Below are 15,601 nucleotides of genomic sequence, written 5' to 3' on the forward strand. Positions count from 1 at the left end.
TAGTGTTGCACACTGCCTTTCTGCAAGCCATGCTGGTATTCCAAAATTCTGCCATGACCAGACATTTCAGAGAGAATGAGGGTAATTATGGCATCCCTGGAGATGGGTGGCACCCTCTTCCCCAAGGGCACAGCAAGGCTAACCCCCATCAGCCAGATGATGCCCTGGAGGAGCACTTAGGGTGACACAGGGTGGAAAACAATGTGGAACTGCAGGGTGTAGACTAGGTATAACTGCAACAAGGCCAAAGGGAGCTTTGCTTTGCTTGCTTTTCTGATGTCATAAAACTAAAATAAGTCTGTCAACCACCCACCTGACAATTATACTAGTTTTTTGCTTTGTTTTCCTCCAGCCTTCCTTGAGATTTTGGTTTGGTTTATAGACTTCTTGGTGACCATGATCACAGATTTGGGTTTGTGTATGTGTTCTGGGCCTCATTAGGAACGTTTCACTGCATCACTGTGTTTCCTCCCTCGTGAGATGTTTTTGAATAGCTGCCTGAAATACAGGTTTCACAAGGAATTCCTGTAGCACAGAAGTTTGTCTGGCAAAACTAATTGAGGAGAAACGGTCCAATTAAGAAACTCATTGTACTTTTCCATTTCTAATGGCAAACTCTGCAACAATTTATGTCCTGTAGGAAGAGTTTGCAGACTTAGAAAAGGTCCTCATTATTTTTGAGCTGACAAGCAGTACAACTCATGCAATCATCTGTGCTTGACAGTCCCCAGAACCAAATGCTGCAGAGAGAAAGGGTAAGTGTTGTGGAAAGCCTTCAACAAAAGCACAGCTCATCTTTTGGCTTCTTCAGTTAATGACCAGCTTTCAGCTGACATCTACATGCCTACTCATAGAACTGAAAGTGTTATGGACATCATTGTTTCATGTAGCAAACCAGAATCACACCCAGGTCAGCCAACAACTAGTACATGCCCCACCATAGCTCAGCAAAAACTTTACTTGTAATTTCTCAGCTTCATCTAAAACAGAAAGCCTGACAGCATTTCAAGGAATATTTCCCTAAGAATTCATTTTCTTAATGAAAGCTCATAAGCAAGAGTGGAACAGACACAGAGCTCACTCAAAACATCAGCTCTGAAAAACATCTGGTTATGTCTCTGCTACCAGTTTCCTCTAGCAGGAATATTCTCCTGGATCCTGCCATTTAAATGTCTCCTGCTGGCAGCCAGCTTGAGCCCCCAGGCCTTCAATCCATGAGCTCAGTATTAATGTCCTTCCACTCCTTCAAGTTCTCAGCTGAGAATTCTCCAAAGGAGAGGACAAACCTATATGGAAATAAAATTTGGAGTTTTTTCAGTTAAACCCTTTCAGGCACCAACATCTGCCTGTCCCAAACACACACAAAAAAATCCTTAGCAAAGTAATTCCCTCCTTTGACAAGCAAACAAGTGATCAAGACAAACAGGTCAGCAGCTGGCTGAGCCACATCTACGGCCATGGCCCAGATGACTTACTGGTCTTTGAAGAACACATTTCCTTCAAATAAGCTATACTGTTGAAAGGGAGAGAAAAAATATTAAGTTTTTACCTATAGGAACATTCAACCTTTCATAAACTTTATTCTTACCTGTATTCTGGGCAAGGCTTATCCAGACTGTATGTAGTACATTGACAAGATTGCATTTTGTCCAGAGGTTAGACTCACGGATCTTGGAGGTCTTTTCCAACCTTAATGATTCTGTAACAAATGACCACTTGTGACATGATCACAAAAGTGCGATTGAAAGCAACTGGTTTATTTTCCACACATGATTCATTTGTGTTGCCTTCGTCATATGCCATTACTAAAGCAGAAAATTCCTACTTCTCTGTAGGAGTCAATAGTGACACCTTTCCTTCTTCCTCCTCCAGTTACTTAACTATGCAAGTTGATCTAATGACTGCTACTGAAAACCTTACCCTTTGCTCCCTAGCCTGTGGCTGTATGACCCACCCCTTCATTTTGCAGTACTTCTGGCCCATATACCTTTCTAAGAGCCATTTTGGCTCATTAAACCCCCCTCCTCCATTTTTGTTGTTTGTTTTCTGCCATTTTATTGGATTGACTCATTAGAGTTGGCCAAGCAGCAGAAACTGCACAAAGGCAGCAGCTTTCTGGGCAGAAACAGAATTCCCGATTTCCGTCAGCAGCGAGCCGATAACGTGGCTCACTGCATCCCGAAAAAACACACCGAGCCACCAGAACAATCAGGGAACCTGCCTCATCTGCACAGTTGAAAACCAGATTAGCTAAACTCCTGCTAGAGGTTCTGGAATCCACACTGACTTTGCACGAAGAGACTCAACGCCATCCGTTTTGCCAGCTCATCTATTCCGGCGGCATCCTCCAGCAGGAAAGTGGCGAGATGTTAACACAGCCACGAGCATTCCTGCAGGGACCACCCAACTGGAACCCGGGAGGATGCAAAGCTGTCAATGAAGAAGGAATGCAAGCAACGACTGATGTGATGTTAACTCAAGGCTGAAGGCAGAGAAAACCAAAAGGCAACAGATTTACCAAGTAGGAGTGGTTTCCACACAAAGAACTTTATTTTCATAATTACAGCAGTGAAAAAGCAGACTTTTAAAGAAGGAGAGGAGAAAGAAGAGAGCTTTATGTCTGCATGTTTAATAAAAACACTTTCTCTAGGACAAAAATCATTTACATTCTGAGAACTCACATTCAAACATAAATAGAGAAAGGCATCAGGGCATAACATTCAAATGAATACCTAGCAAAAGTAGTAATGTATTTGTATTAATAATCAAGAATGTAACACTGCAATATTTAATCTTGAATCTGTATATACAAATGCCATATCCTACACAGCAATAACTGAAGACATATACACCATTAGGAGCACGTACATCGATTTCTGTTAAATTGAAAAGGTAGGAATTGTACTTAACAAAAATCTCTTCCAAACTGGTATCACACAAAAACCACTCTGAGTGGCAAACAACAGAAATAAACACTGAAATAACTAAAGAAAATTAGTTTAAAAAGAAATTCAATTAACAAATAGAAATCACGATGCAGGATTACCTCTCCTCCAAATATCCAATCGATTATTTTCCTCTAAGGTAAATAACACAGCACACAGAAAGTTATTCTATTTCAGTATACTACTAAAATGCAGGCTTTTGCCATTTGGTCCATTTACATTTTGCTGATTATTTCAGCCTGCTGTATCAGAAAGAAAAGTTGTGTGTCTCTCAATCTTTGGATATAAAAAAACAGAGAAATTACATTCTTCAGCATAGAAGCAAATTTTTGAGAAATTTGTGCATTTCTTTTTCCTTTTTTTTTTTGGTTAAGTACATTTATTTTATTACTTTCATTCATGCAAAAACTGTGAATTAATCCCATTCCAGATGAGGATTCTACCATAAAATTTAAATAGTTAATTTATCAGATTACAGAACAATGGAAAAAAAGCTTAATCCACATAATACCTTGCTACTGAACTCAGTCAAAATTACACTAACCTTACACATTTGCCTTCTTAGAGATGCAGGCGTAATAATTCATTCAGAAAAGCTTAAAGACAAATTTAAAATAGAACAGATCTGATAACTATACTTATTCATCTTTACATAAGAGGCTTAAACATTTATAAAACTACATGTAACCTCCAGAGAACACAGACACCAAATTGTTTAAACAAACTACAAGTAATCACTGCAGACCTGACAGTAATATTAAAATTAATAATATCATTATGCTATCAAAATCTTATCTTTCCTAAAACTGTAAGTGCAAATCTGAAGTTGCAGTTCAAACGTGTAGAAAGCTTGAAATGAGTAAAATAATTCAGGTGTATAACAGTATTAATATTCTGTATTAGCCACATAGTACTCAAATATAGATTGGAATTTTAACCAGGGGAAATTTCTTTTTGGTGAAAGAAAGATAAATTCAATGGGGTTGTGTCTCTGAAGGAGCAGGGAGAATCCTCCAACAAACATTCTGCCATTGCCAAATTGTGCCTTAGGCACTGTACTCAATTAGATCAGTTTTGGCAAGCAGATTTGCAAAGCAAACACCTGTACAATCACGAACAAAATCTATTCACACTCTGAAGCTATGCAGCCTTCAATCAACATCTCATAGTATATTACAGAACATATTCTTCTTGGAGCAATAGGCATAGAAGACCTGCCCAAAGTCCCCCACCTCCACATCAATGCTTTAGTTTTTAAGCAGAATCCATATTTCCCAAATTTGATACTCATTCTCGGGACTCTACAGGAAAACTGTCACCTATTCTACCATGTTGACATATTCTATAGTAGAATTAGATACATATGTGAAAAATCCAGTTTGCAAAGATTACAAATGTAACAAGCTGCCAGTAAACAGTTCCTATATCTACATATGACGGTGCAAGTTAGCAGTGTCATAAAGGCACTTGTCTCTCACAGACAGTACTGTCTTCTCTAATCAGTCAAAAATAGATCTTAAAAATATTTAACATCTGAAATGGTTTTTACTCCTTAAAGTGGTGCAAATCATCATCTATAGAACAGTAATTCCTTAGTTCATCATGAAAGAGCTGAGTGCAAATTATCCATAATTGAATATATCTTTATAATTAATTCGTTTTAATGCCATGCTCTCATAAAATGCCAAAAAACATGCCATATAGAAATGTGATTGGCACTAGCAGCCACAAACTAAAGGTAGGTGCGTACAATTGTACAAGCAAGCTTATTTATGAAGATACTAAAACAATTAAGTGATGAGTTGCAAGGAGAGACATTTGCCACAAGTCTTTTCCAAGACATTCTTGAAGCCACACCTGACCATGTATCACACATTTACATCATTAGGACATCTTTATATCTAGCTACCTAATTTTACAAAAATAATTCCAAAATGCTCGTTTCACTTCAAAGTGAATTCTGTTTGTTTTCACCAAATGTGAAAACCAGATGCAACAGCAGAGTTTTAAAAGACACCTAAGCAGCCACTAAATAAAGTTCAGTGCAGTTTCCAAGGGTTTATGGATGGCAGTTTGAAATCCTCGAAATCCCCTTTATCTGTTTGGTATAAACGCACAGATTTTCCTCTCCAAGTCTCAGTACCTTAAAGCAATGACTTGAAAGAGTTTCCACCAACAAAAGACGTGTTTTTGCAAATCAAAGGGCTCAGGTATTATAAAAAATTGACTTAATTGGCTTTGCCTATGTAAATGCTCATTTGCAGTTGGCATTACAACTCCATTAACTGAGAAATCTAGACGGTGTGATGGATGGAATAAATCAAGTACAATCCAGAAGCCAGCAGGCTTTTTGCCCTTAATACTTTCTGTCGTAACAGCACATTAAGAGTATATCCAGACTGCTGTGAAGTTGCTGGATGAAGCCTCATGTTTGAATACTAATTTTCATGTCCAGTCTCTTTAAATAATTTTGCCAGTATTATACCATAAGGAAGTTTCTGTGTCTTTGAAAAATCTGCATTCACTGAACATTGCACAAGGCTATTGAAACAAAAACAGGAGAGAAAAAAAGAAAGAAAGAAAAAAAGCCATTTGTTCAAGTATTAAGCTATTCCTTCAGAGAATTGCACTTCTTTGCTTATAGCAGTGACCAGAATTGCTGATGGTGTACTGACAGTTGCCATGGCAAGTGGGTGACTGCGTGGGATAGCAGACATATAGCCAAGTCAACTGCTTATGCAATCTCCGTGATTTCAGCAAGCACAGAACACACCACTTTATTATGTGCTGCCAATGATCTGCATAAAGTGCCAGAGGAAAAAGTGTTCTTCTGTGTCAGGCCATGGCTGTTTCAGTATTCCCATTCATCTGTTTTCATGTCCAGGTAGTAAAGAATATTCTGTGCAAGCTTTACTGCCTGCTTCCTGGCAGCCTTACACCGCTCGTCACCTTGCGGATCAACAGCATCCAGGGCCAGAAGCTGTTTTGTAAGAAGTTCTTCCAATCTCATGTAGTTTTTATCCGTTCTGTTTCCATCAAATGAAATCACCTCTTGCTGAATTTGAGACAAGTTCCCAAGAACAGTCCAAACTGCTTTATGAGACTGATGTTCAGCAGCAGTTTGCTCTGGATACATTTGCCTTTTCTCCAGTGCTTCCTTCAAATCAATATATGTTATAAGAGTTTGAACTTCAATTACTGCTCTTCTCCTGGCCTCCCTAATACAGGGATTTTTTCCAGCACTCACCTCATCTAGGTGGGCAATCAATCCCTGCAATTCTGCTTTGGAACCCAAATACAAATCAGAAGCATTCTCTGTTTTTAAAAGTAAAGAATTAACTTCCTTCATCTTCTTGCGGATCTCTTCTATTTTTAGAATGGACTGATTTTGTGCCAAATCATAAGCGTGAGTAGAATTTGCTTCCTCTTCCAAGTCCAGGTATTTCTGCAATTTATTGATCTCTTCTACTACTTCCTTTCTGTAATTTCTGATTTCTGTGCGACCACAGACATCCAAAGCATCCAAATCAGCAATGAGGCCTGTAAGCACACAGGACAGGTGCCTGCAGGTGTCATTCCTGCTCACTCCCATCAGAAGAGCAATAAGAGTTCCTCTTGCTTTGTTCACATCACACATTACAGAGTTAATTTTGGCGACAGAAGGATGTGCATCATTAGAGAGTGGCAGGGACAGCTGTTGCTTCATACCATTTTCTATAATCTCCTGAACAGCACATACTTTTGTCAGAGTGCGATACCTTGCTTTGCGTAAGGAAACTTTCCCTCCAGTTTTCACCTGGGTAAGCCTCAACACAATGTCCTGGATTCCTTCTTCAAATTCGTCACTAATACAGTTTCCTCCTTTGTAAAAAGGCGTGATCTCACGTTCCACAAGAGACTGTGCCTCCTTGAATATGGACTCTATTTCCAGTCTGCGCGGATGGTTTGCATTTTGTTCCAGTTCCTTCAGCAGCCTCTCTGTTTCCTGGGCAGCTCGCTTTCTGGCTTGCTGGATATCCCCCTTCCCTTCTGTGTCTACAGAATCTATTTCAAAGAGCTGTTTAGTAAGGCTCCTTTCCAATTTCTTGTAATCTCGGTCGGTAGACAGACCACTGAAGACAGCCACTTGCTGTTCAATCTCTTTGACTTCTTTCTGTATTTCATGCAACCGTTTTATGGATGGGTGTTGGTTACCCATATCCATTCCTCTTCCCTCGTCCAGTTTCAGATGAACTGTAAGGCAAAGGAGAACAAGACTTGCTTAAGTGCTATGCAAGCACAGGTCGCAACTTTCACTTCCCGAAGCACTTCAGCACTAAAGCTATTTTAAAAATTTCTAGCAATAGGCATAAACCACTTGGCTGATATTTCACCGCCCTTTCTCTAATTTTTTTATACCTTTCTCCCGGTCGGGCCGCAGGGGTGATGCTTGAGTTGCCACACCACCCACAGCCTTCAGCCCTCCCTTCCCCACCTGCTCTGCAGCTGAAGCCACCGCAGAACAAACAGGACACCCGCAGCCCAAGGGAGAACCCGGAGGGGAAGGGGAGAACAGCGGCTGAGCGGAAACAGCGGTTGTGCCACAACCCCGGGGCAGCGCCGCCTTCCCCGCACTCACCTCGCTCCCCTTCAGCACCCGCCGCCCGCGGCCCCTCCACGGCCGCCACCTCCCGCCTCCCCCGCGGCGGGGCCCGGCGGGGCGGGCAAATGACAACGGGCTGCCGCGGAGGCACCTGCGGGAGGCTCGTCCCCGGCGCCCCCGCCCCGCCGCCTCAACTCACCCTTCGGCCGCCCGGCCCAGGACCCGCTGCCCGGCCCGGCTCTGCGCCACGGGCCGAGCGCCGCGAACCGCCCGAGCCCCGCCCGGCCCGGCCGCGCGGAGGGAGGTGGAGGCGGGGGCGGGACCGGCCCCGTCCCGGCCCCGCCCCGTCCGCAGCGCCCGTGCGGCACCGCCGTAAAGCGCCGGGGCATGGCGGCCGCGCCGTTGCTGCGAGCGGGGGGCTGCTGCCGCCGCCACCGCCGCTTCCCCCTCATCGCCTCCTCCTCCTGCTCCTCCTCCTGCTCCGCCGGTGGAGCGGCCGGACAGCGCGGGGAGCGGCCGGACAGCGCGGTAAACCCGGACGGGGGGGCGGCAGCTCCTGCGGGGGCCGCGGGGGAAGGCTCGGGGGCCGACGCCCCCGCGGAGCCCCGGGCGGGGGCGTCCCGATGGAAACCCGCGTTCCCCACAGAAACCCGCGTTCCCCGCGGCCTCTCGCCGCTGGTGTGTTTGCCGAGGCCCCCGGGGTTTGTTGTCGCCCGGCGGGGCCGTGAGTGACGGGGGAGTTGGGTAACAGCTCTGCCCGAACCCGTTCGGGGCAGGTACACGCTGTGTGTGGTCACACGGATGCAGGAACAACGCCGGGCTTTGGTAAACTTAGAATCGTAGAACAACCTGAGTTGGAACGAACCCGTAAGGATCATATAGGTCTGACACGCGGCCCTGCACAGGACAGCTCCAAGAATCACACCATGTGCCCGAGAGAGTTGTTCGAAAGCTCCTTGAGCTCTGTCAGCCTTGGGGCTGTGACCACTTCCCTGGGGAGTCTGTTCCACTGCCCAACCACCCTCTGGGTGAAGAGCCTTTCCTAATATCCAGCCTAAACTTCCCCTGACACCGGTTCATGCCTTTCCCTCAGGTGCTGTCACTGGTCACCAGACCGCAGAGATCAGTGCCATAAAAAGCTTGCATACGTGCTAGGTCTTGACATCACCTATCTTAATGAAGCGGAGTGTTAGTGATAGAAAAATGAAAACCAAAAATAAGGTGCTTTTGAAAAAACATGCTGTGATTCATGTCTATGGTAACAGAGTCAAAGGTATCTTCTCTGTAGTGCATTTTTAAGTAGAAGTAAATGGTAAATGTATCTCATTGTTCTTGGTTACAGTAAACGAACATGGATAATTTCAGAACTTATGATGCTTGTATGTTTTAAGGTTGCGTGGAGTTTTGGGATTTATTTCAAGTCAAGATACGAGCCGAAGTGCTCATAACAGAATTCTGTCTGTATTTCCCAGGGCCTGGGTTTCAGCCCCCCCGCGCACTCCCACAACGACTGGATCGGGCCCCCGGACAAGCATTCCAACCTGCGCCCCGTCATCTTCTACGTGCCCCCCGAGGAGTCGCCCCTGGAGCGGCGGCTGCGGGAGGCACGGCAGGAGGCCCAGGCCTGCAACCAGCGCTTCTGGGCACGGCACAACTGTGCCTTCCGACAGGTGAGCCCGACACAACACCCGCTGCCGCTCAGCGCCCGCCTGCACACCTGAAATTGGGAGGTGTGGGCTCTCTGAGGTTCTGCCCGCCCTTAGTGGCTGGTAACTGATACAGTTTCTTTTAAAACACAGTGTCTTTGCAGAAATTACATTTTTTTTGTCATTCATCTCTTTAAAAAAATCCCACATGTTTTATTGCTGTTTAGCATTACAGAATATTTGCCTTTTATCCTGTTTTGTGCTGAAAGTATAAAGTTGTAGCTGCAACATGCAAGACCTGTCTGTGACTAGAGCAGCCGTTTAAAACGATTCCTTAGCTTGTCTTCTTTTGTCCTAAGTGAGAGAAATTAGGTGTAATTACCACAGGTAAAACAAGGACATGGGCCATTTCACCCCAACAGCACTAAAGTGAGGACTTTTCAGTAGTGATCTGTCTTCTTTCCTGATTTCAGCATCTCCTAACCAATGTTCTGGGGGTTTTTTTTGAAGAATAGTAACAGTTCAGTAATTTGCCATCATTTGTGATGAACTTTGAACATCATATCCTCCCAAAACTTGCCAAGATCCTAGACAAAAATGAAGCTTGTTTTTTTGTTTGTTTTTTTTTTAATTCCACAGAAATGTTTTTTAAGTTTGAAAAACACACAATTATTGTGTTGCCATCTAAGTAATGTTAATTTTTTTAAGCAGTAGGTTTTTCTCTGTGCTCAAAAACCGATTACACAGTACAGCACATCTCCCTAGTTTGTCTTATAAACTGAAAGTTTGGATCCTGTCAAACAATCCTGAAGCTCAGCTGTAGCTTTACTCCACAAGTAAGTTTTATAAGTATCAGTAGAATGCTTGCATGAATTAATTGAGGCTTGCAGAGAGCAGGATCTAAGTAACAAAGTTACGGGTTTAACTAACTCACTGGATTGAGGAAAATGTTTAGTTGACACTTCCAAGTATAATGAGTTGTTGCTAGTTATTTCAGAGGGTGTTAAACACCACATTGCTATGTAATTAAAAACAATGGTTAACTTCAAGGACTGACTACATCAGATTCTAATGTGGAAAAACATGTTTTAGGAAAAAGAAGAATTTATTTATTCAAGACTGAAAGCCAAGGGTCTGGAAATGAGAGATGAAACAGGTTAGTGAGATCTTTGTTTAAAGTTTAGGATGCGTTCTGAATTCCACGTAACTTTGAATTTTGTTAGTTTATGCTCTTTTCTGTCAAAACTAAATCTTACAGGTAGGATTTAGAAGTGTTTTCAGGAGCATGATAAAAAAAGAAGGGAGGAGCTCTTCAGAGATGTGCATGTGGGGGTCAGATCATCTGTTGCACTCTTCTTCCCCTAATTCTTCCCTGCAGCAGGAGGGGATGTGCTGAAATCTTAGCCCAGTAATATAATAATTTTATAGCCTAAGGAGGAAGAGGCATTTTACTTTCACACCTCCTAACCCAGTGAGCTGGCTGAGGCAAACATATAGAGTGTTTGCCTCAAGTGCATGTTACAGTTGGGTGGATAAATTCACAATCTTTGCCTTCAGGTCCATAGTGTATACAATGAACACGATATTTTTCCTTCAGGGGAAATAAGACAGCTTCTGGGGAGATGGCAGCTGCTATCTGCCTGTCTTTGCCTGAGCACAGTTGCTGTAAAATAGTTGCCTCTTTAATTCATTTTATGAAGCTGAAAACAAAATGCCTTCAAATAACAGTGAATTGGCCATTGTAGTATGAGGTTGAACATTTTGTTCATAGAATAATGATCTGTTTGAGTTTAGTAAAGCAACTGCTCTGACGTTCTGTGTATTACAGACCATTATTTTTTTTTTCTGTTTGTATCCTGGTGATCAGTGTATGGTTGAGAAGTAATTTTAATTAAGTTCTGTGTTGTTTTGAAAACACTTATTTTATGTTGCTATTTTGTGTTTGTTTTGTTTTTAAACCCTAGAGATAAAAAAGAGTGAGCATGTACCTCCCTTAAAAATATAATTATATTGACTGCATGCATCTATTACACAGCTGTGAGTGTATATAAAAATAAGGAATAACCATATACATGACCAGTTGGAACAAAATTTACTTTTCTACATTATTAATCAATTCTGCTGATACCAGTATTAAGTAACAAATTATAGGTGTTGCTAAGGCAGCCTTCAAATAGTTTTAAAGCAAATTTATCCCATAGTATGTTAATCCATTGTAACATATTAGTTTTGTAAATAATGACAAATAGAACCAATCAATAATTTACACTTCTGTGATCAGTCTGAAGAGCCTTAAAATGCATTTTGAAACAGTATCAAGTTGAATATCACAATTCCATCTCCCTCATCATATCAGTGTTCCCTGGGACATTCACATTTGTCTCTCATTGTAGGGACATTTTGTTCCAGAAGGTTTGTATGGGAATTGTCTGGTAGAGTTGAGAATATTTGTTGGTTCTCAGGATTACACATCTGTGCTGTAGCCACAGGTTTTCCTGTTCCTCCTTTTATATTCTGCTGATGAATGGCATATTCAAAATCATCTTTTGTATTTGCTTCTTCACAAAATAGTTGCCTACTAGATTGTTTATAATCTGACATCTCAGAACATGCACTTTTTGGTATAAGTTACTTGAAATTTATCAACAGTAACAGAAAAAAACATACATCTGAAAATACCATGTCAGTTATGGATAGCGTTCTTTCAATATTTGCTTTAAGGGGGGAAATTTAAATAACTAAGTGCTCTTACTGGTATTGTTTAGACTTACAGCCCTGTGAGAAATCAGTTTTATTCAAAGGATAAATGGGCTTTTTCACTAGTTCCCTAAATAATCTAAGGGCTGATAAACTTAATCATTTCCATAAATAATAGGGGCTTAGGAACTATGTCAACTTCAAAATTATCAGTATTTTTAATCTGCTGTGTTCCCTAACTAAGTTTTGAAAAGTTGGAAGATAAAATTCAGAGTTACACAGGAAGCTTGTAGGAGCAAGGAGTCAGACCTCGCTCTCCTACATCTGAACCCAGGGTTTTAATCCAAAGAATTGCCTTGACTTTGTTAAACAAACACTTATTTTTAGGTCAAAAAGCAACACTGAATGCAGAAGAAATGGCTGACTTTTACAAGGACTTTCTAAGTAAAAATTTTAGAAAACATATGCAGTATAACAGGTATGTAGAAGGTATTTATGTTGACCATTATACATTACAGACTAAGAGAAAGATAAGGTCAAGTTTAAAATTTGAACATTTTTTCCCATAATTGGTGAAACAGCACCTAAAACTCTAATTTTAGAAATTTTTTTATGCTATTATGAGCATTTGACAGAAATTTGCATTATCATTTGAGTTCTGCTGCTGCTTATTGTTTATTTAGTAGAAAGATGAAGCTTGTGTCTGAGATTTAAAGAGACAAGATCAGGCACTCAATTTTTTATCTTAGGGCATGGGTCTTTCTGTGCTGCTAATTGAAACTGATAAATATGCAAATAAACTGGTTGAAATTTCTGTATAACAGATTCTAGTTGACTGTTAAATGAGGACTAATAAATGTGATTTATCTCGAAAGAAAATTGTTTCATTGAAGTAATATTTAATATTCTTGGTTCTATCATTTTGCAAGCATATAGTAAAAATGAAAATGATTAGCCTTGAGTTTGAGGGGTTTTTTGTGTGGCAAGGCATTAGTAAATTGATTGCCTGAACTCATCCTGTATGGAACCTCAGCTATAACTTAGTAAACCCACATCCACCTTTTCACAAGATCTTTGTTTCATTGTTTCAATGTTAGTTTGTACAATAACTTGATAAAGTGGGTTGGGGATCTGAAAGGACTGAAAAATTACTTGTGAACACACATAACCCTGCAAGTGGCTGTGAACACTTGACAAAGGGCTAGAAATGAGGAAGGAATGGGAAGCTGGAGGAGGACAGCACTTAATCCAGTCACAGTAGTACTGCCCACTGAATATGAAACCACAACTTCAGTTTCCTCTCTGTGTTGGATTGAAAGGTTATTGGGCTCAAAAGTATCAAGTGTTAGTGGGTTCCTAATGGTGCAATGCTAGTGAGAGTTCTGCCGTCACTGTAACTGATCTCTAACAAATTGTGGTTTAAGGTTCTTCCTATGTGTCATGCATAAACCATAAAATACTACCCTGTAAGAACAATTTAACTGTAAAAAATATTTAAAACAAATACAGACATCTTGTCTTGCCCATGGGGGACAGGGAGGGAACCTCACTATAAACTGAAGCGACAGATGAAAAGTAAGAAATTGCTTTTAGTGGAATAATTGTTGTTCAAATTGCCTATAACTGATAAATGGGAGTGCAAGTAGTTTATCTTGGTACTGGTCACCATTTGCCATTGTTGGAGTGACCTTATGATAGTGTCCCATCCTCATGGTGAGAGAATTCAGGCTTTGTGCTTAAATGTGATCTTCCTTGTTGCTGCATTGTAAAATCAAGTAGTGTCAGCTGCATCACTGTAGTTTCAAAGTGGAACTGCACAGCCCTGAAAGCAGCAGAGCTTTTTACTGGCACTCTAATTTTGAGAGGTCATGTTAAAAAATCTGTTTATGCATTTAGCTGTATGTTCTTTTGCAGTATTGCCAGCTGGCCTGAAAACGGTGGCAGCTGAAGTGTTGCAACTTCTAAAATTTAGATAAAATGGAAGCAATAACTGTGCATAGATGCCTTGAATATTTAGTTCAGGGTACCTAGACTGGAAATACAGCCTAGTTTGGGAAAAAAATTCAAGAAGGATATAGGAAATTAAACATGAAAGGGGAAAAGAAACAGTTGCAATGTTAGCATGATATTTTGATTTAACATGACATCTGAAGGGGTAGCTCAGTGTTGCTTGTCAGTGTGAATTTGGCTACTGTCCTTACTGAGAGGTTAGTGTCTCAGACTTATGTTAGATCTGTACATGCAAGGTTTCCCACAAAGATCTCAAGAGAAGACCTAAATCCTAGTGTTTAGTATTCCTTGCTAGTTCTATGATTCTATGTATTCTATTGCTGCTTGTGCAGCACTTTACAAAATGGGGGCAGGGTTCTTGTTAGAAATTAGAAAAAAATTTTGATATTATTTTAGGTTGTAATAAGGGCAAGAATTTGAAGCAAGTTCTCAGAGGTTAAAAAGGGCTGATACAGACTATTCTGTGTATAACTTGAACTGGTTCCAGAAGCCATGCATGCTTCATAAAAATTAAATTATTTAAAGATGTAAAGACTAACTCCGGCAATATTAAAGGCATCATCTTTAAAGGATAATGCAGTAGAAAGATAATGTTTCCTGTATTGGATTATACAATAATCTTTGAAGTGTGATTTGATTTTATTTTTCCCTGCCCTCACAGGTGGACAACTATGCCCTTTTCAACACATGTATTTTCATCCACTTACAAACAAATCTTAGCCGTTGCACAGCACTGTCAGGAAGTTATTCTAGATAGTTTGCTGATCAGCTTTACTTTTGAAACATGAGATATGGTTTTAACTACTTTATCTTACCTGATTTCAAATACAGTTAGAACCCTGTAGTCCATTCATGGGTGTGGATATACACGTAGACTTTTTCATAGGTTATTTAACTCCTATTAGGCAGGAAAAGTGTTACCACAAAGAACAGAAAATGCAGGTTATCACTGAATTGTCATTTGTCAATGCCAAAGGATATTTTAATATAATTGTGTATCCTTTTCCTGTTCTTGTTCTGTGTGCTGATTATTTTCTTGGCTTTGGAATCCTAGAGATTGGTATAAACGTAATTTTACGATCACATTCCTCATGGGACAAGTAGCACTGGCAAGAGCTCTGAGGTGGCTTCGTTGGAAAAAGAAAAATGTAGAACGTTAATCACAGCTCTGTGAAGAATGCAACACTAGCTAGGCCTGGTATAAACTTGTTGTTTATAGTGATGTTCAGAATCTGAATGATGTAATAATTGCTTGAGTCTGTTTGTTAAACTATGTCAATAAAAGTCAATATTGGTCTTAATTTATAATCACTATGTAGATTTCCTTTACCCTTTATTCCAAGAAAATATAAAATATTTCTCCATAAAATAATAAATAATAAATAAAACTAAGAAAACTGATAAAAACTCTTTCTCGTTTACAGCAAATGGAATGGGTAATAATGACTGTCACATTTTTACCACAGAACGATGGCTGCTAAATAACATGTGATTCAGTCTGCTCTCCTGAACTCTGGTCACAGAATGATGTCTCCACCAACCATATTAGTATATAAAGACAAAAATGCCTCATTTTGCAGCAGTTGCCTGTCTGGGGCAGTAGCAATCCATAGGTAATACTAAATCGACGAAGGAGCAGGTATGATTTGTGAGTATATATGCAATCCATTTTGAATAATCCTCTCTTCAGTGTGATTATTTAATATTTTTAGTAAAGATTT

At 40.7% G+C, this 15,601-nt stretch overlaps 2 protein-coding genes across 4 annotated transcripts; one reads left to right on the top strand and one right to left on the bottom strand.

Moving 5' to 3' along the window:
* Positions 1 to 2,513: 2,513 nt before the first annotated feature.
* BAG5 (BCL2 associated athanogene 5) lies at positions 2,514 to 7,817 on the bottom strand. 2 transcript variants are annotated; one of them, XM_027674055.1, is made up of 2 exons: positions 7,727 to 7,817; positions 2,514 to 7,178 (listed from the first exon to the last, which is right to left on the bottom strand). In XM_027674055.1, the coding sequence occupies exon 2, from the start codon at positions 7,147 to 7,149 to the stop codon at positions 5,797 to 5,799; it is 1,353 nt and encodes a 450-aa protein (XP_027529856.1). In that variant the 5' UTR covers positions 7,150 to 7,178; positions 7,727 to 7,817; the 3' UTR covers positions 2,514 to 5,796. The 2 variants fall into 2 exon arrangements, with proteins under 2 accessions (XP_027529856.1, XP_027529857.1); XM_027674056.1 differs by lacking the exon at positions 7,727 to 7,817 and adding an exon at positions 7,564 to 7,603.
* A 97-nt stretch (positions 7,818 to 7,914) lies between these two features.
* On the top strand, positions 7,915 to 15,191 carry APOPT1 (apoptogenic 1, mitochondrial). 2 transcript variants are annotated; one of them, XM_027674057.1, is made up of 5 exons: positions 7,915 to 8,055; positions 9,000 to 9,197; positions 10,266 to 10,329; positions 12,258 to 12,348; positions 14,935 to 15,191. In XM_027674057.1, exons 1-5 carry the CDS (start codon positions 7,915 to 7,917, stop codon positions 15,038 to 15,040), a joined length of 600 nt encoding a protein of 199 aa, XP_027529858.1. In that variant the 3' UTR covers positions 15,041 to 15,191. The 2 variants fall into 2 exon arrangements, with proteins under 2 accessions (XP_027529858.1, XP_027529859.1); XM_027674058.1 differs by lacking the exon at positions 7,915 to 8,055 and adding an exon at positions 8,314 to 8,352 and having other exon boundaries at positions 14,542 to 15,191.
* The last annotated feature ends 410 nt before the right edge of the window (positions 15,192 to 15,601 follow it).

The sequence above is a fragment of the Neopelma chrysocephalum genome, unplaced genomic scaffold (genome assembly GCF_003984885.1).
Source record: "Neopelma chrysocephalum unplaced genomic scaffold, ASM398488v2 Primary Assembly neopelma1_24, whole genome shotgun sequence".
Taxonomy (NCBI): Eukaryota; Metazoa; Chordata; class Aves; order Passeriformes; family Pipridae; genus Neopelma; species Neopelma chrysocephalum.